The 20,455-nt window shown below is 35.1% G+C and overlaps 1 protein-coding gene across 9 annotated transcripts in view; it reads right to left on the bottom strand.

Annotated features, from left to right (window-relative positions):
* Positions 1-2,504: 2,504 nt before the first annotated feature.
* Positions 2,505-20,455, bottom strand: part of TBC1D23 (TBC1 domain family member 23) — a 57,845-nt gene continuing 39,894 nt past the window's right edge. For 6 of the 9 annotated variants that reach the window (XM_086410287.1, XM_086410253.1, XM_086410279.1 and 3 more), the window contains 8 exons: positions 20,122-20,164; positions 17,874-17,983; positions 13,614-13,753; positions 12,268-12,312; positions 9,279-9,367; positions 6,769-6,904; positions 4,977-5,171; positions 2,505-4,152 (listed from right to left, as the gene is read on the bottom strand). In XM_086410287.1, coding sequence (XP_086266413.1) covers positions 4,071-4,152; positions 4,977-5,171; positions 6,769-6,904; positions 9,279-9,367; positions 12,268-12,312; positions 13,614-13,753; positions 17,874-17,983; positions 20,122-20,164 — 840 coding nt within the window. In that variant the 3' untranslated portion in view covers positions 2,505-4,070. The remainder of the gene's footprint in view (positions 4,153-4,976; positions 5,172-6,768; positions 6,905-9,278; positions 9,368-12,267; positions 12,313-13,613; positions 13,754-17,873; positions 17,984-20,121; positions 20,165-20,455) is intronic. The other 3 variants (XM_086410306.1, XM_086410246.1, XM_086410296.1) reach the window with 1 other exon arrangement.

Below are 20,455 nucleotides of genomic sequence, written 5' to 3' on the forward strand. Positions count from 1 at the left end.
AAGAAAAGTTATGACTAAACTAGACAGCACATTAAAAAGCGGAGATATTACTTTGCCGACAAAGGTCTGTCTGGTCAAAGCTATGGTTTTCCAGTAGTCATGTATGCATGTGAGAGTTGGACTATAAAGAAAGCTGAGTGCTGAAGAATTGATGCTTTTGAACTGCAGTGTTGAAGACTCTCAATTGAGAGTCCCTTGGACTGCAAGGAGATCCAGCCATCCTAAAGGCAATCAGTCCTTAATATTCATTGGAAGGACTGATGCTGAAGCTGAAAACTCCAATACCTTGGCCACCTGATGCGAAGAACTGACTCATTTGAAAAGACCCTGATGCTGGGAAAGATTGAAGGCAGGAGGAGAAGGGGATAACAGAGGATGAGATGGTTGGATGACATCACCGACTCAAAAGACATGAGTTTAAGCAAGCTTCAGGAGTTGGTGATGGACAGAGAAGCCTGGGGTGCTGCAGTCCGTGGGGTTGCAGAGTCAAGGCATGACTGAGCAACTGAACTGAACTCAGTATTAGCTATTACAATCTGATGAAATGTCCTGGAGTTCAATAGTAGTGATGGTTGCACAACTGTGAATACACTAAAACCCACTGAACTGTAGGTAAACCTAATGATACACGGACTACATTTCAATAAAGATGTAATTTTTCAAGTTCAAGCTGTTAATGGCATAGGTGAAATATTACTTTCATTACACATTCAACCTGTGGAGTTGAGTCTTCCCTAAGTCAAACTGTCAATTTTAAGTAGAACTGCCAATCTATGGCTCTAAATTTAGTATGTTAGAATATCATGTTAAGAAGTTTTAAAGGTACTGTGTGAAACATATCAGTGGCAAAAAATGGTTGAATAACCATCAGTAAAAATTTATCATCCCTACTAGAAACATGTGTTATTAATGGTGGGCAAGTGACATCAAATCTTAAGAGGATTGATTTTACACCTTAATAAGCAATACTAATTCCCAGGGATCTGGGAGAGAAGAGGGGTACTCTTTCTTTGCACTAAATTTCTTTGAGCCTTGGTTTTCTCATCTTGAAAAATACAGTAAATACCAAGCTCAAGAGAAACGCTGGGCTGGAGGAAGCACAAACTGGAATCAAGATTGCTGGGAGAAATATCAATAACCTCAGATATGCAGATGACACCATCTGCAGAAAGTGAAGAACTACAGAGCCTCTTGATGAAAGTGATAGAGAATGAAACAGTTGGCTTAAAGATCAACATTCAGAAAACGAAGATCATGGCATCCAGTCCCATCACTTCATGGCAAATAGATGGGGAATTAGTGGAAACAGTGGCTAACTTTATTTTTCTGGGCTCCAAAATCACTGCAGATGGTGATTGCAGCCATGAAATTAAAAGACACCTACTCCTTGGAAGGAAAGTTATGACCAACCTAGACAGCATATTAAAAAGCAGACATTACTTTGTCAACAAAGGTCCATCTAGTCAAGACTATGGTTTTTCCAGTGGTCACGTATGGATATGAGAGTTGGACAATAAAGAAAGCTGAGTGCAGAATTGATGCTTTTGAACTGTGGTATTGGAGAAGACTCTTAAGAGTCCCTTGGACTGCAAGGAGATCCAACCAGTCCATCCTAAAGGAGATCAGTCCTGGGTGTTCATTGGAGGGACTGATGCTGAAGCTGAAACTCCAGGACTTTGGCCACCTGATGCAAAGAGCTGACTCATTCGAAAAGACCTTGATGCTGGGGAAGATTGAAGGCAGGAGGAGAAGGGGATGATAGAGGATGAGATGGTTGGATGGCATCACCGACTCAATGGACATGGATTTGGGTGGGCTCCGGGAGTTGGTGATGGACAGGGAGGCCTGGCGTGCTGCGGTTCATGAGGTCACAAAGAGTCAGACACGACTGAGCGACTGAACTGAACTGAACCAAACTCATAATACTGCAACCCCTGCAATTCTGGAGGGTACACAGATATGGGTATCCCAGAGTGAATTCTAGTTCTCTGGGTATCAGACCAGTGCAGAGAGGATACAGCTACATAAGTGCCTGGTGCAATCAGTGACAAGTATTTTCATTTGATATTCATGAATAATAACTGGGCTATTAAGATGAGCAAACAATTTTAGACAAGTAGTTCAAGGGAGTAATTTACTACACATAGAATGTAATGTCATTAGTTTTAAACTCCCTCTTTCCTCTTACCCATCTGGATGAACACAAAGAGGAATCTAATACTTTCAAACCTGAAATTGGAACACTTCAATTCCACTGTAAGGATAGCCCTCAATCTCCTAATTTTGTGGTATCTGTAGAGATTTACAACTGGGTGGAAATGGATAAAGAGAGAGAGATACTGTCATTAAGAACAAAGTTTTGAGGACTTCCCTGGTGGTCCAGTGGTTAAGAGGCTGCACTCTCAATGCCTCCAGTGCCGAGGGTACAGGTTCTATCCCTGTTGGGGAACTAAGATCCTATGTGCATGTTGGCATGGCCAAACACAAAAACAAAAACCACAAAGTTTTGAGCAAATTGTACTGATTTATTTACAACTGTAATTTATAAAGAGTAACACAAACATCTTTACATTAATATTATGAAAAAAGTCCCATGGCTGAAATGGGCAAAAAATGAGACTTCAGGACATTTCTAAAAGGGGCACCAAAAGAAGGGGAAAAATGCAATACAACAGTCGTGGGGAGTTATAAATATCAAGTATTGTACCAGGTGCAGTTTCATGCAAATGTCTTCAACCACTCAAACTGTTTTTATTTAGATACGAGAATAAAATATCTTGAACTATGTTGCCTTTTATTCACTTGATTTCCTTTAAGTAAATTAAAATAACTGGCTGTAAACAGGATACATCTGAATATTTCTATCAACCCCTAGAGATAATCCATGACATTTTAGGACATGGCGGGTTGTGAGGACTTGTTACTTCCCAAACAGATTTTTGTAAGCAGTCATTCCATGGCCCCAAATGTGTTCCTGGATTTCTTTCACCAAATGTGTCTAACACAAAACTCAATGAATTAAACTGAGAAAGCTGCAAAATACAGCAGACCACTTGCAGTTTTGTCATATTAAGAGAATAAAAATCATTTCAAACCACTAGAACTTTAATAAGAAAACAAAAAAACAAGAGAAAAATATTTCATGAAGTGATGATAAAAACTAGTTTATACAGCTCTCCGATCATCTAGCTTTTCTTTAAGTCAGTATTAGTGTGGTCACAGACATAATCTCACAGAAGATAAATCCATGTGTGCTCAGCACCTGTTTTGAAATATCCTAAATCAAATACTCCTCTTGTAATAGAGACCAATGACACTTGTAAAGATACAATTTTGTCCCCCAAGTGTTAATTTTAATCTTAACATGCCTACCTACTTATTATAATGCTTTTAACTGCTCCTTAGATACAATTAAGATGAAGTGTAGTATCTAAAGCACTCAGTGTTAAGATTATTAGCTAATGGTACAAAGATGACTTAGAAACTGATGTTTCAACATTTTACTAGCTGGTCTGAATTTGAATTGGCTGGAATCTTCATCCATTTTATTAAAAAGATTTCACTCTTTTTAAGAACAGAAATGGCAAACTAATTATTGATCTATATAATACTTTTTAGTTTCTGATACTGCTCAGTGGGTAAAACTAAATGTAGCAATTAAAGGGGTCTCTTCAGTGAATTCTATCTCTAATTTTCAGTGAAGACATTGCAAATACACATGTGTATGGTTGTTTTTAAATCTGAAACTGATGCATGTTCTCTTAAAACAGCTCTTCAAAACAGAACTGCATTCTGCACCCTTAGTTTATAAGGGCACAGGGTCAGCTACTTTCAAGTCATTTGATAACTGACCTTTATAAGAAATCATTTTACAAAACCAAAAATGCAAAAGAAAATTAAAAAAAAATTTAACTGTCCAGAGATTGATTATAATAATTTATACTTTCTTAGACTTGCTATTTAAGCACCCCCATAAGCAAATGAAAGTCTCCAATTAGTATTCAGTCAGGAAAATATGTCCATATTTCTCTTGGTTGCCTTAATTTCTTTTGAAATAATTTTCATTTATATTAACTTTCCAAAGCATCCAAAACTTTCATGATCTGTTGTTTTATGGCTTTGGTAGCATCTCCTGCATTTGGAATCAAATACCTATGGGGAGAAAAATATATGTTAATAACACTGCCTTCTGTTGAGGACTCAGATTCCACTTCCAATGGGGAAGTGACCCACAAACCCAGCACAGACGCCCTCCCATGTACTCCCCCCGTCACTTCTCTCAACATATACTCAAAAGTGCTATTTTGAAAGAAAGAAAATCCAAGTGCAAAATGATTTTTCTAATTATTGTGTAGAGCAAGGTGGAATGAACTGGAGATCAGGAGTCAGGAGGGCTATATTTGGTTCTAACACAAGCTAAATGTGAAGATCTGTTAGTCACTCAATCCCTCTGGGCTTCACACTGTTACCTGTACGATTAAAGATGATTTAGCTTCAACAGCAATGTGGCTACAGCCCTGATGCCAGTCCAAGAACTGTTTGTCACTGGTCCGCAAGAAGGCGAGGAGGAGCCTGTATCAGACTGTTAACTAACTACATCATCCAGCACACTGCTTAGTTCACTGAGACTTTTCAAAACAAGAACTTTTTGATGAAGGAAAATAAAAACAGTGACTTACATTCCGAGAAAAGCTCATTTAATTGCAAAGCAGCATGTAGTGCAGCACTGATGTAGGGTATTCCTAAAGACCCTTCTGTCAAAGTCTGTGAAGTTAGCTATGGCACTTAATGAAATCATGTGCTAATGCCTAATCCATATATTACAACAAATTTGCAAGGAAAAGATAGCAGGAATACCAATAAAAGTGGTTCAGGTATCCTATTCCACCATCCATTTCCCCAAAGTGAGAAACAAATCATGTTTAATCATGAACTAATTCAGTAATTCAGATAATATCATCCTAAGAAAATCTTACCTTTCGATTGCCAAGATTTCTATTCCTGAAGCGCTACTGTTTCCATACTTGAAGGTAATTAGCTCAGGATGTTTTTTTTTGGATGTTATTTTAACTACAGAATTTAGTGCTTGTCGAGACTGTATATAGGCCAATCCTTTTCGTGAAAGAATCTCCCTTAAACAGTACATATGTGTTGCAGTAACCAACAGATGACTTGAGAGAGACAAAAGATTAAAAAAAGCAAAAAGAAATGTCATTCAGAACAGCTGTTACTTCAACAGTCCCAATTAAAAAAATTTTCAACTCCAGATGAAACTACTTTTGAAGGCAAAGGATCACTATTGATTTAAATAAGCTACTTAATAACAGCTTTTAATTTGCCTTTAGTTGCAGGCAAAATTAGTGTTTTATTGACAGATAAATTCTGTAACTATTTAAGAGTAAAGTTTATATTTAATATAATAAAAACTATAATTAGAAATTATTAAAATAATGGATTTTTGGAATCTATTCTACATGTAGTATATTTGAAATATACTACCTTTCAGACTTTTAACAGCAAACTATCCTCATGTGACATACCATAGCATATACTTTATATCAAAGCAATACCTGGACTGCCTTACATATTTAGTAATATTCTGAAACGGGCCCCAAAGACAAAATAAGGATAGAATTATTAACACCCACACCATGCCTTGTGTCTCAGCTCACTTTTAGTATAGTAATAGTACTCACACACTTTTATGAAATACAATAAGACAGATATCCAGAATGAGGGACATTCTGCAGAAAACCTGACCTAGACTCAAAGGATTCACTCATCATGAAGAAAAGCGGGCAGTATGATGAGGGGAGCACTACTGTTGTTCAAGGGATGAGACTAAGGAGAGAGAGAAGGCAAATGCGATGTGTAAAACAGGACTAGACCCTGGATCAGGAAAAAAGGATAAAGACTATAAAAGATACCTTGGAGATACTGTGAAAAATTTACATGTGGTCTGCATGTTACATGATGCTCATTTTTAAGGTTTTTAAAGATGTGACAGTGTTATTGGAATTGTGGAGGAGACTATTCATATTCTTGAGAGATTTATGCTAAAGCACTTGTCATATTTATAAGCTGCTTCTGAGTGGTTTGACAACGGAAAAATGTGTATATGTGTATGTATTTACAAAGATATTTACACAGAGAGATGGGATACTGTGAAAAAAAGTTAAAAGTAGCTGAGTTTGAGAGAGGCTTATATTCTATGTACTATTCAACTTATCTGTTTAAATTTTTCCCAAAAAATTACCTAAAAAATATTTTTTTAAAAACCAAGATATATAATACAAGCTGACAGAAGAAATTCTATCTTACTGTACTTAGATACATAGAATTTCTTTCACACTTAACCTTCATATCACGACTTCTCTAAATTCAATCTTACTTCTGAAGAAGGCATTTTAAGAAGTACCGAGGGACTTACCTGGTGGCACGGTGGGTAAGAATCCGCCTGCCAATGCAGAGGACACAGGTTTGGTCCCTGGTCCAGGAAGATTCCATATGCCATCAAGCAACTAAGCCCATGCGCCACAACTACTGAAGCCTGTGAGCTCTACCACTCCAGCAGTTTCCAACTACTACTAAGCCTACATACTCCAACTACTAGAGCCTGTGCTCCACACAAGAGAAACCACCGCAATGCGAAGCCTGTGCACAGCAACAAAGAGCAGCCCCCACGCCCAGAAAGTCCATGCACAGCAACGAAGACCCAGTGCAACCAAAAATGACATTTAGAAAAAATTCAACTTAAATAAAAAGTACCTAGGAAACATGTGTCCACTTTCTTTCACTTCTTTACAAGGAAAATGATGCCTGACATCTGGCTTGTTTATCCAAGTCTGAATGTTCACAACCTCTTTTCTATCATCATCTGACATTGAAGAACTGTCGATTTCATCTGTAAAGAATTTAAGATGTTAAAAGTGGGTATCACCAACTTTAAAAATGATAGCCTGAAAAAATTTCAGTAGTATTTTAAACAGACAGGTTGAAAAACAAAACAATCGATTCTAACCCAGCTACTGTATTTCCTGTGCCAATGATACTAATATAAAAGTATTATGATGAAACATCACTACATATGGTAAGAAAATCAAGTGAAAATATAACATATATACTTTTATTACAATATTAAACTACCTGAGGAATTTCAACTTTTTTGATTTATACAACGTAACTCTAATCTATGACTAGTCTGTAGGGAGATGGTGGAATTGTCCAATCATTATATTACCACCTATCTTGAGGGCAAAAATGGCTGAGTTCTTTTTCTCTTGCTGGTTTCTTTTCCTTTTTTGTTCATTGAAGTACAGTTGATTTACATAATTATATCAGTTTCAGGTGTATAACATAGTGATTCAATATTTTTATAGATTACACTCCATCTACAGAATTACTGGCTTCTGATTCTGGGGGAAAATAACAACTAAATAATCCTGGGATAAGTAAGTCTATTTAGTGGGGTTTTATGTGAGAGAAATGTAAGACATTCCTGTTATTCTGTTTTTCTAATTTAAGAAAGGGAATTACACTCCCTAGAGTTAACTGCAGATGTTCTTCTCTTCACTTTTCAAGAAATCAAAATACAAGAGACATAGTAAAAAAATGAAATCTCATGTATCTATTCACTTCTAGCTTAAATAAAAACTAAGCCCTCATGGATTTCTGCCCAATCACATCCCCATTTCTTTTCCACCAAGAAACAGTGACTATCTGAATTTGGTGTCACATCTTTACTTTTAATCAAACAAGAATATTATTAAATAATATACTGTTTTGCATTCTAAGTTAACATAAATAATAGACTGCTCAACTGTATTCTTCTCCAACTGCTACCCTATTCCCAACATTATAAATTTTACCCATGTTGACAATCATAGCTCCAGTTTTCTTATTTTCATTTCTGTGTAATTTTCCAGAGTGTAAATACATATGTATAGATATAAAAACATGATATGTGAAAATACACCAACATTTCTTCATCCATTTCCTTCTTTTGTTAATGGAATAACAAATATTTAGGGAAAGACAGACTGATAGGTAACAGGAAAATGACAGAAGAGACAGAGCAAAAAGGAGAAAGGGAAACAATTACAAATAGCATACAGAAGTTTATGAAACAGAAGGTAAGAATAGCTAGAGAAGGTGTTGGGGAAAAGCTATAAAGAAATAAAGTACAATGTACTGATTATTTTGTTATACTATAAAAGAGAAAATGTACTTTTAGAGTTTTTATACAGGGATATAAAAATATTATATAGAAGAAAAATAAAAATTCTGTATTTGCTTCAAAAAAATTACATATAGAAAATTATTTTCCCTTCAATGCAGTTTTCAGGAAGGTGACTGTAATATACATTAAACTGTCAAATGTGAGTCCCTCTAATCTGGCAATCTTACTGGGAATTATTTACCCTCTAGATACACTTGCAAAAGTTCACCTAGATATATGTGAATATACATTCATGTACGCACACACACACACACACAAAGATAGCCACTGCTATTTGCAATAGTAAAAAGAACTGGAAAACTACCAGGGTCAACTGGGAGAAGACTGATTTAATTATGGTGCATTTGTATAACAGGAAGTCAGCTGTGGGCTGAGGTGGAAAATACACAATATGTATTACTAAGTGAAAAAAGCAAGATGAGATTTGGGAGTATTCTTCTTGTTTTGTACTTTTATATACAACATATATTTAATATATAGTATATATATTTATATATTTTTTCTAACTCAACACACATTAATACTAATTATGATCACTTAGGGTAATCTGAGCAGTGGGATTATGAACAAAAACAGTAATTTTTTAAAACATAAAGACAATCACGAATTTCCCTGGCACAATATCCCCATCTTGTGGCCCTTTAGGATATTGCCTCCAGTTTCAAAAGGCTCTTTTCAGAGGTCTCAATTTTGAGATTTCCTGAACTTGAGTCCCACAACTCTTAATCCCCTACATGGCTGAATCAAGGGGATTTACGTCCAATCCCATGGATTTAAATACTATTTATACCCTGATAATTCCCAGATTATCACCGGCTTAGACATCTCTCCTCAACTAGACTCCTGTAATTATTGCCTACTCAGCATTTCTACTGCATAATTTAAGGCATCTAAAACCAAACTCTTAACAGAAAAACCACAGACTCTCCAATCTCCTCTACAGAATCTCACTGTGTCTTGCTGGTCCCAGAACGATCTCTACAATCACTCCTGATGCCTGAGGAAAGCAGTCTGTATACAGAGAAGTGTAGTACCACACCTGTGTCGTATTCTTCCTCATCCCCGATGCTGAAAACAGGCTTCACACCACGATAAGGCTTACCCACTCTGTCACTGCTGCTCACATGCCTATAATTCAGAGAATTGTAAGAGGGAAATCATCACTTAAGTTTCTAAAGATTTTCCCCAAGTATCATCTGAATATTAAAATACAAATGTTCTTTGTCCACCCCCTACCTCACCATGTACCACCCAGTTTCAGGCCAGCTATGTTAAGGAAATTGAAACAAGATAAGGAAATCATGTTAGCAAAAGTGGCACAAGGGCTTGGTGTGCAGAATGCTTTCAAATCTATAAAAATTATGGTTTAAACAATTTTAATGTTCACATAAACCAACGCACTCTGTGTCCTCAGCTGTAAAACAGTAATGACAATATCTACTCTTCCTGGCTACTGTGAAAATTAAATCAGTTAATATCTGGTAAAGCTCTTGAAATAATGTCTGGCATACAGCAAGTGCTACATACATGTTTCTTAGACACAACAGTTTATGAAACCAAATATTCAAATTCTAGTAGGAGTGCCTAAGGGCTTCTCATTTGGGTACAGATGTCTTAAGGCTTTTCCTCCCATTTTTTGTAATTTCTGTTACTTCTGTCTCAATAGAAACTAAGATGCTACTTCTTTTACATAAATAAACCATGAAAATTCTCAAGTGAGAATAAACCACTTCATTCTCAAGTGGCAGAAACAAACAACATGTAAACTCAAACTTAATTAGTTCTGTAGGAAGTTCTCTTTTTTATATAAAAATCAATACCTTGTTACTTTTCAGGTAATCTCCAATAAACCAAGAAATACAATTAAAATATTTAGACAAAATATTACATGTTTCTGGAGAAAGAGTACTATTTGTAGGATAAAGTTCAGCTAAGATAATCTATGATGAAGGAAAATTGTGACTTGCTTTTTCCCTTGTCATGTTAAGATAGAGTTCAATTAAGTTGTCTCAGAATTCAATTTTTCCAAAAAAACAGAGATCAAATCTATATTTTAAATAATTTCTTAATACATAGCATCAATAAAAATAATGACCTAATTTGGTTAAAATAAGCTTAAATCTTTACTTCTCCCAAAACAATATTCCTTAACAGAAAACCAACAAGAGTTGAGTGTATGACAGAATTGTAAATTAATCAATACACTGCTTACAGTTTAAGTTAAAATCATAAAATCATTTGATTTTTATGCTAAAACATATCTAATGTAAAGTTATCCTATAAATTAGCAAATTTTACTCATTAAAGACAAAAATATGAAAGAAATAATTAAAATAAATCTATGCACTCAGATTCAGCTCTCTAACAAAAGGCAAAGACAAACACAGCTTTATGTAACAATACATTTGTGTCATCTAGATTATAAAATTGTATGAGATTGTGTTACTGGTTCTCTCCTGATATTAAAGCATAATTAAACTTCTATAATATAGAAAGTAACAAAGATAATGTTTACAGTAAATGCTTGTACCAGAATGTTTGTATGAATAAAGTGACATCCAAAAAAAAGATACCAAGCTATACATTATTGAGCAAAATGTATAATACAATGCAGTTTTTATAAACAAGATGGCTAAAGATAACTAACAAAGTTCTTACAAGACTATCAAAAACTGAAACTCAATATCTGGACTCTTTAAAAAGCAGTCTATCTATGCTTTTTTGCAGAAACAAAATCTACAAAATAGTCTGAATAGATTTTAACTTTACTTACTGGGCTCAAAAACAAACCACATTTATTCTAACTTTTCATTAAATTCTATTTTCAAAATGGATATAATCTCTAGGGACCAGAAAAGATAATTTTTAATTTTTTTAAAATTATTTGGGATAAAATTTGGAAGTTAAAAAAAAAATCAGAATAAGTCGATGGTCCTGTAACAAGAGAAAACAGAAACATGATTCACAAGTAGATTATAATTTTAAAAGAAGCCATCCCCTTTAAAATTATAAAATTCTAATAGAAGCTCTGTAACTGGCATCATACAGGAGCAGTCACAGTAAATAAAATCTCTTATACGTAAGTTGAAAGTAAACTATTGCTAAAAATGCTACTTCTAATTCACTGAAAACACGGAAATGATCTGCCAAAAAAGTCAACCTCATTATTCCAGAGCTTAACTTACTTTTCAAAGTATGACTAGAACTTCTTTTTAAATGTTCATAGGTATTGCTATAATTGATATTCAAATTAAAATCGTAGAAAAGTCGTGCATATAAAAATGTAAAGCCATATATATAAGGTTCTATTGTTTATCCTAATTGAAGATCCAGTAGATTTCTAAACTTTAAACCTATGGAATTTAATAAACACCCCAATTTTACTGGGATAAGAGAAGAGATGGATTATATATTAACATGTCCACTGTGGCCTAATTTCTTTCAAGGAAAAGCAAAGGCAGAAAACCCTAGAACTGGAGTTCTTTGGAACTGATTTATATAATGTTGTCTCTCTAACTTAAACACATACATCTTATTAAGAAAATTCTAGCAATATTATCAAATGACATAGTGTACGTGAAATAACAAAAAATTTGAACCGCAAACTATGCTTTTTTTCAGGTGCTACAATTTTCTCCACTGTTAGGGCGTGAGACAAAAGTAAATGATCTCCAAAGCTAATAGCCTCCCAACTCTGAGACTACGTATTTTCTTTGTTTCATCTTCCTCTGTCTTAGAATAAAAACACGAAATTTGTTTTATAAAATTGTGTTTGAATGTATGTGATTTTCATCTGAGGAACAGGAGATATAAAAGGAGAGGCAAGGAAAAAAATTTAAATGATCAAGCAAAAAAACCAAAAGGAAAGCATAACAGCATCACACACTCCTAAAAGCAGAATGAGAAGAGTTCAGCATTTGAGACAGCTGCATGAAATCTGAGCCAAGACAGCAACAGGCTTAGAGACAGCGTGATGCATGCTAAAGGAAAAGGATGGTCCAGTAAAGCTGTGCTACTCGTTGGCTTACCGCTCGGTACATGTTCTGTCTGGCCAAGGAAGATTGAAAGACATTCTACAGCAAATTGAGGCAGAGGACAGAACAATATGATTATTAAAAACACAACAGCTTTAAAACAAAAATATAGTATAATCAGTTCTTCTAACTGTGTATATTAAAAAGAAAATGTTTTGATGATCCCAAGTACAAAGAAAAATGAAGAAAAGCCAGTTTCAAGTGATTATTTAACAAAGAGAATAGTCTTTTCAACTTAGTATTATCACCAGTTCATTTTAAAATAAAATTTTAAGTGTTCATGCTACAAAATGTAGCAATAATAGTACCCTAATTGAGAATGCACTAATTAAAAGTATTTTTAAAAATAAAGCTTTTGAAAGCAGACACAATTTTAATGAGCAAAAAAAACTTTCAGCCTTGATAAAAAAACTTTTAACATTATTTATCAGTTGCCCATTTTAGACAAAGTACAGTTTTTTGGATTAATAAAAATAACCTACATTTGTTATTTACTAAACGAAAAAATATATATACCTCTGTATGCATATGTACTTTATTTAATAAAATGAAAAATAGTACATTCCTTATATTCAGTTCTTAAAGTCAAATACTTCAACTCTCCTAGTATACTGCAAGTAAGACATGAGATGAAATTAAATACTATAATACATTTCCAAGATGAGGCCTGCTTAGAAACGAATTTCACACTGGAATTATTAGGTTAGCTTTGAACTCTAAGAACAAGAAAGATCAGTGAAACTAACGTGGAGAAAAAGAAAACATATTGTGCACTCACAGTCCCAGTGAGAAACAATATAATAGACATTCTTAAACTTCCTTATCATTTGTTAGCTGGTTACTTCATTTGTAATTCATGGGAGAAGTGAGGTCACACATGCCGTGAACAAAATTCTATGAAGATCTGAATTCTTAAACTTAAGAAAACGGGGTTCTGCTTTATTTAGTATGACTCAATTTTCTAGGTTTTAAATTCCTGAAGCCAAGAAAGAGATTACTGCTATGACATTACTGCACTTAACAGATGATTCCAACCACATGACAGGTGGGATTATACATAATAGTGCTGGAATATTTTTTTCTAATGAATGGCTTGAAGGGGCAGAATTATTATTTGCCACCTATTCCGGGCAGTGGAAGAAGAGAGTAATCTTCATAGTCAACCTTTACAGCAATAAAGAACATCTCTGTGATGATAATGAAAACTGGAATCATCTAATAAAAAAATATAATTTACAATCTTTTTTTAAAGCACATTCTATTCAACTAACATTTACTGTAAGATACTTTTCTTCAGCTTGAATTACTCATCACAAATTCATACTGTATAAGTAACTCACCGGTCCACAGGAGTTGATGTATTCTCAATAAAGCTGATAACTTTTTCCCTGACATTAACAGATTTTGTCTTCAAAGCAACAGTCATTTTATTAACTAATGATTTCATTCCTCTATCATTTGAACCATTAGAAGATTCACCCTAGGGGGGGGAAAAAAGAATTTACTGATGAATTAACTGCTCTCCAAATAACTAGCAAGACACACTACTGCTGAAGGTTGTCTCGATGTTATGCACTGAACTGGGTGCACCTCCTACCACAAAATCATATTTTAAAGTCCTAATTACCCAGTATACCTCAGAAAATGACTGTAGGTGGAGACAGGGCCTTTAAAGAGTAAATTAAGGTTAAATGAGGTCATGTAATAGGTAGGCCCGATCCAAAATGACAGATGTCCTTACAGGATAAAGGGGAGACATCAGGGACTTACCAGCCCAGAAAAAAGGCCATGTCATCTGCAAGCTGAAGACAGGTGCTTCTGGAGAAATTAAACCTGTCACCCCTTTGATCCCAGACCTCTAGCCTCCAGGACAATGAGGAAATAAATTTATGTTGTTTAAGTCACCTAATCGGTTGTGTTTTGTTAAGGCAACCCGAGTAGACTGACACACTGGGTGAAACCATTTTAGGAACGGAAGGTAGAAATGAAAACTGAGGATATGTACTACACACATAAATGTGTGCGACCTGAAACTACCTTTTATTCAGTAAGAAATGAAATTATTGACCTCTTAACTCAGATAACTCTATAAAAATAAGTAAAATTACAATCACAGTATCATTCATATAGCTAAATTTTGAAACATTTATTCTTTGTAAATTTTTGCTGTTTAAGACATTATTACTTAGGTCTTTATTTCTCAAGAAAAGTCATCTTTATGTACCTAGTGTAACAGATTTGAGTATAATTCTTAGATTGTATATAACTGTTCCTTTACATCCTACTGCAGCGGTTCCCAGTCCTTTTGGCACTAGGAACCAGCTTCGTGGAAGACAGTTTTTCCACAGATGGGGGCTGGGGAATAGTTCAGGCATTAGGGAGTGGCAGAGGAAGCTGCTTTGCTCATTCACCTCCCGCCACTCACCTCCTGCTGTGCTGCACAGTGGGTTTCTAAGAGGCCTTGGACCTCTCTGCCCTACAGGCAAGTTGGTTGCAGATGTCACAAGTTTAAAAATTTGCCTATCTTCTGCCCATTAATTCCTCTTCAGGATTTATGGGAAGGAAATAATCAGAAAATGCCCTAGGATTTAGTCACTAAACTATTTTTTAAAAAGTTTAAAAAACAAGCATTTAAAAATATTAGAAAATGCTCAAACGTTCAGTGAAAAAGCAGAAAATAAACCTATTTGTACACTCTGAGCACTACTTTTAAAATATAATACTACAAAAAAGCATTATAAAAGATGTGAAGAAAATATTTCAAAATATGAACAGCTGTTATCCATGGTTAGGTAACAATTAATTTTGCTTTCTTTGTATTTTTAATATTTACATATGATGCTATAATGAAATGTATTATTTTTATTTTTAAAACAAGTCATTAATTAAAATGTATTATTTTTACTTTTAAAACAAGTAAGTCATTAACTAAAATATGTTACTTTTATTTTTAAAACAAGTAAGGCATTAACTAAATAACATAAAAATCATGTTTCCATTTCCATATCCAACTTCAAAACCAAATTATACTGACCATGGAATTCTTTGGTACTTTAGAAGATAACACATCTTTAAGAGTTTCTTTAATAGCCTCACTCATTGCTTTTCAAATCTGAAGATAAAAACTTCAATAGAGAGACTATCCAATGCTGTGGGCGGGAATATAAATTAGAATGATGTTTTTTAGAGGGCAATTTGATAATAATGCAGAATTCTAAGGATTCTGACATGTCATCTTTTGATCAAGTTATTTCATTTCTAGGACAAAATAATGTCATATGCAAACATTAGTACAAAAATTAATAGTAGTGTGCACAACAGAAAAAGACTGGAAGCAATGTAAATATTCAATAATAAGGGACTAACAAAACAAATTATAATATATCCATAGTATTTAGATATTAAAAACGAAAACAGCAAATATTTATTAAATAAATGGTGAGCTCCTAAATATCTAAAACATCATGCTGAAAACCTAATTCTCAGAGAAGCTTTATCTGCACGATTTGACAATAATTTGCTTTGACTTACAAGACTGAAGATAAGCCTCAATTCATCATCTACTGAGTTACAAAGTTTATCTGAGCCACCAGTGAAGTATAAAGTATGTAAGTGACACTATATAGTATGCAAGTGACAGGTACTACACTTTACGTTCACTTGTACATTTAATTCTCATGTCATTATTATGAAGAAAGTTCTGGTATTATCACCCCTATTTGCACAGATGGAGAAACCAGAGCGGAAATGATCTTGCTGGAGATCATGAAGAAAATAAGTTCTGGAGATAAAACCTGAGTACCCAGGTAAGTCTGATTGGTAAGCTCAGGACTGTACTGGAATTTTCCTTCTATTTCTGATTTAGAGAATGATCATCAGGTAGATAGGGATCATTACTTGTGAAGAAAACAATTTAATGACAGAGCCAGGCTTCAGCAATATGTGAACCATGAACTTCCAGATGTTCAAGTTGGAGGAACCAGAGATCAAATTGCCAACATCCGCTGGATCATGGAAAAAGCAAGAGAGTTCCAGAAAAACATCTATTTCTGCTTTATTGACTATGCCAAAGCCTTTGACTGTGTGGATCACAACAAACTGTAGAAAATTTCAAGAGATGGGAATAACAGACCACCTGACCTGCCTCTTGAGAAATCTGCATGCAGGTCAAGAAGCAACAGTTAGAACTGGACATGGAACATCAGACTGGTTCCAAATAGGAAAAGAAATATGTCAAGGCTGTATATTGTCATGTCAAGGCTGTTTATTGTCACCCTGCTTATTTAACGTATATGCAGAGTACATCATGAGAAACGCTGGACTGGATGAAGCACAAGCTGGAATCAAGATTGCTGGGAGAAATATCAATAACCTCAAATACGCAGATGACACCACCCTTATGGCAGAAAGTGAAGAATTCTTGATGAAAGTGAAAGAGGAGAGTGAAGAAGCTGGCTTAAAGCTCAACATTCATAAAATGAAGATCATGGCATCCAGTCCCATCACTTCATGGGAAATAGATGGGGAAACAGTGGAAACAGTGGCTGACTTTATTTTACGGGGCTCCAGAATCACTGCAGATGGTGACTGCAGCCATGAAATTAAAAGACGCTTACTCCTTGGAAGGAAAGTTATGACCAACCTAGATAGCATATTCAAAAGCAGAGACATTACTTTGCCAACAAAGGTCCATCTAGTCAAGGCTAGATGGTTTTTTCAGTGGTCATGTATGGATGTGAGAGTTGGACTGTGAAGAAAGCTGAGCACCGAAGAATTGATGCTTTTGAACTGTGGAGTTGGAGAAGACTCTTCAGAGTCCCTTGGACTGCAAGGAGATCCAACCAGTCCATCCTAATGGAGATCAGTCCTGGGTGTTCATTGGAAGGACTGATGTTGAAGCTGAAACTCCAATAACTACTGCCACCTGATATGAAGAGCTGACTCATTTGAAAAGACCCTGATGCTGGGAGGGATTGGGGGCAGGAGGAGAAGGGGATGACAGAGGATGAGATGGTTGGATGGCATCACCGACTCGATGGACATGGGTTTGAGTGAACTCCAGGAGTTGGTGATGGACAGGGAAGCCTGGTGTACTGCAGTCCATGGGGTCACAAAGAGTCAGACACAACTGAGCCACTGAACTGAATGCAGATGATACAAAGTACAGAAAACACATAAAAGACTTATTGCCCAAATATTTCCAAAGAAGAACAGAATGGATTTACTCTCACTATTCTCCTGGGACAAACTAATTGGGAGAGTCCTGAGAATCAACTCACTTTAAAGTCCAAGTTAATCACAGGAGTCAGAATTATCTCCGTTGATATTTAAACAGAAGTAGAAAATTGTCACTAAGTGATACCAAGTTGCAGCTGGGGAGGGAGAAGTCTGAATTCAGCAAGGAGACCACCAGAATTCCTGACTAGTTTAACTATGCAGGTCGGCTCCTGTGATTTCATTAACCTCACAACAATATGTGTCCTCATTGTACTTGTTTGAAATATTTTGACTCCATTTCTTTTATGGTGAGTATTTAGATGTTAATCATCATTTCTGAGCATTCATCCAAATCTGGTGACATATTCTACATACACACTTACATCCACAGAAGAATTGATGCTGCTCCTTGAACCTGAGGTGCTAGCAATCCAATGGCCATATCCGTTTTCTGGTCCATCCACATTGATGTCTGCCAGGTGCTGCTGCAGTGCTTAAAGATAAAGAGGAAGAAGGAAAAAAAGTCCTGACATATCAACCCCCCTTAGAAGTCTGATAAACATGTCAGACATGACTTAGCAACTGAACAACAACAGAAGCTGAACAAAAAAGACCCAAGGGCATAATCACAGGTATTTCTTTCACAGCACCTTTGTAAAGAATAAAAGATGCCAGGCTACAGAAAGTTTTCCTTTCCCTCTTCTTTCTTCTAAAGCCCTCTCTCTACACACATATAACTTTTCTTAATTGACCCTAAGGGTGACAGTAACCATATACACAGATTTGATGTCTTCCTCTTTGGAAGGCAATCTTTCAAGTATTAATAAATAATTTTAGCAACATTTTGATGATATAAAGGATTAATGGAAAACCTATGATGGCTTTTGTTTACCATAAAGAGACATCAGTTAATCCTTCCAGTAATAAAGAAGCAGTCTTAGGCATTAACTGCTGTGGAAAGAGAGATTATTCTTGGAAAAGAAATAATTCATGGTTTAAAAAAATTTTCCTAAAACCTAGCCTATCTGTGCTATATAAAATAATGCTTTTCAGACACTTTTGAGAACAATAACCAAGTTTTGTGTTATGCTGTCAGAACTTCCAATAAATAACACTAGGACTTAGGCCAATACTTGCTTAACACCAGTACTCATTAAAAGAAGCCCTTTTTTTATATCACTCTGGGTATGAGCCTCAAGGGTAGTTAGTTATCAGGCCATGATACAAATTATATCCATGATAGGAGATAAAAATTCTTGCCAATATCAACAAAGACCAAGTTGAAATAAACCCTAACCTATCGAAACTTCTAATTTATAACATAAGACCATATTAAGTCAGAACTTAAGCCTGATAAAACTCTTTATGATTCAAACTCAGGATTCTACTGCCTCCAACAAATATTAATTTGATTTTACTATTAATTTTCCTAGTAATTACAGATTCAATATTTGTATATCTCTTTTACTAATGAAAGGCTTTCTTTTAATTTAAATACATTTGACATGCAATACTGTGTAAGTTAAAGGTATACAAAAAGTTGATCTGATACATTTATATACTGTAGCAACAGGGGCACCTCTATCATGTCACACAGTTACCATTTCTTTTTTTGTGGAGCAAATAATTAAGATCTAGATTCTTTGCCCAAGTTTGGTGATTATAATACAATATTGTTGTCCACATTCACTATATTATGCATTAAGTACTCCAGGACTTATTTACCTACTAGTTGCAAGTCTGTACCCTTAAGTAACAGAATTTGTTTAAAAAAAAAAAAAAAAGACAGTCTCTATTTAGAATCTTACCATCCTGACCTACTCCTTTATAAATTCTCAAATATTTGCTGTAGCAACTCTGTCATTTTTCTATCCTGAATTACCAGATTATCTGCAGTTGAAAACATCAGCTTATTTCTTATGCCATTCAGTCACCGTTTTTCATCAGCTAATACTTTCAAGTAATTAAAAAATGAGAACAAAACAAAAAAGCAAATAGTAAGAAGAGTTTACAGTGAAAAATAACCCCTCCTACTCTTGTCTCCCAGTCTTATCTACCCCTCCTTCTTCATAAAAACAAATCATGTGGGCAGTTTTTCACCCATCTTTACAAAAACATTTTTTACAAATTCAAGCTAATTGGGGCTTGTATTTGTAAATATACAATTAGCTTGAATTTGTAAAAAATGTTTTTGTAAAGATGGGTGGCTCAGACAGTAAAGAATCTGCCTGCAATGCAGGAGACCGGGGTTGGATCCCTGGCTTGGGAAGATCCCCTGGAGAAGGGCATGGCAACCCACTCCAGTATTCTTGCCTGGAGAATCCCATGGACAGAGGAGCCTGGTGGGCTACAGACCATGGGGTCACAAAGAGTTGGATACAACTGAGCAACTGAGCACAGCACAAGTTAAAGACATCCATTTTAACAGTCTTCTAAATATTTTCTCATTGCAACTGCCTATTGTATTTGTCTTTATCTATCTGTCCTGCTGGCCTTGTCTTTTCTGAAAACAGTGATGACTGAAAAGAAAGTGTACCCAATAACTAATTTGGTCACTCCAAATCAGCTCCAGTGATCATATAATTTCCTCTGAAAAGTAGGGTCAAAGGAATTAATAAATTAAAATCTTACCCATAAATCCTCCACTGGCAATGCTCACGTATTCTTTGTTTTTCTAAAGTGGAAAATAAAATTTAAATTACTTCAAAATGCAATTCAATTAAAATATCTTATAGTTCTATAAGCATTGACAAATGTAATAAAAGGTTATATACTAAATTTCTGGATTTTTTTTACATTTAGACTTTGGCACAGAGACATGCATACATTTATCTTGTATACTGTAAGATCTGGGGCTTGCACAGGAACAAGTGGACAACTTTGTGGCTACTAATGAGACTGTACTACAGTCCCAACGGTGCAAGAAGTCAAACCAAAATCAGTTACACTGTATTTTCCAATGTAA

Source organism: Bos grunniens, chromosome 1, assembly GCF_055505025.1.
Source record: "Bos grunniens cultivar Pamir isolate PY7600 chromosome 1, Bosgru_T2T1.0, whole genome shotgun sequence".
Taxonomy (NCBI): domain Eukaryota; kingdom Metazoa; phylum Chordata; class Mammalia; order Artiodactyla; family Bovidae; genus Bos; species Bos grunniens.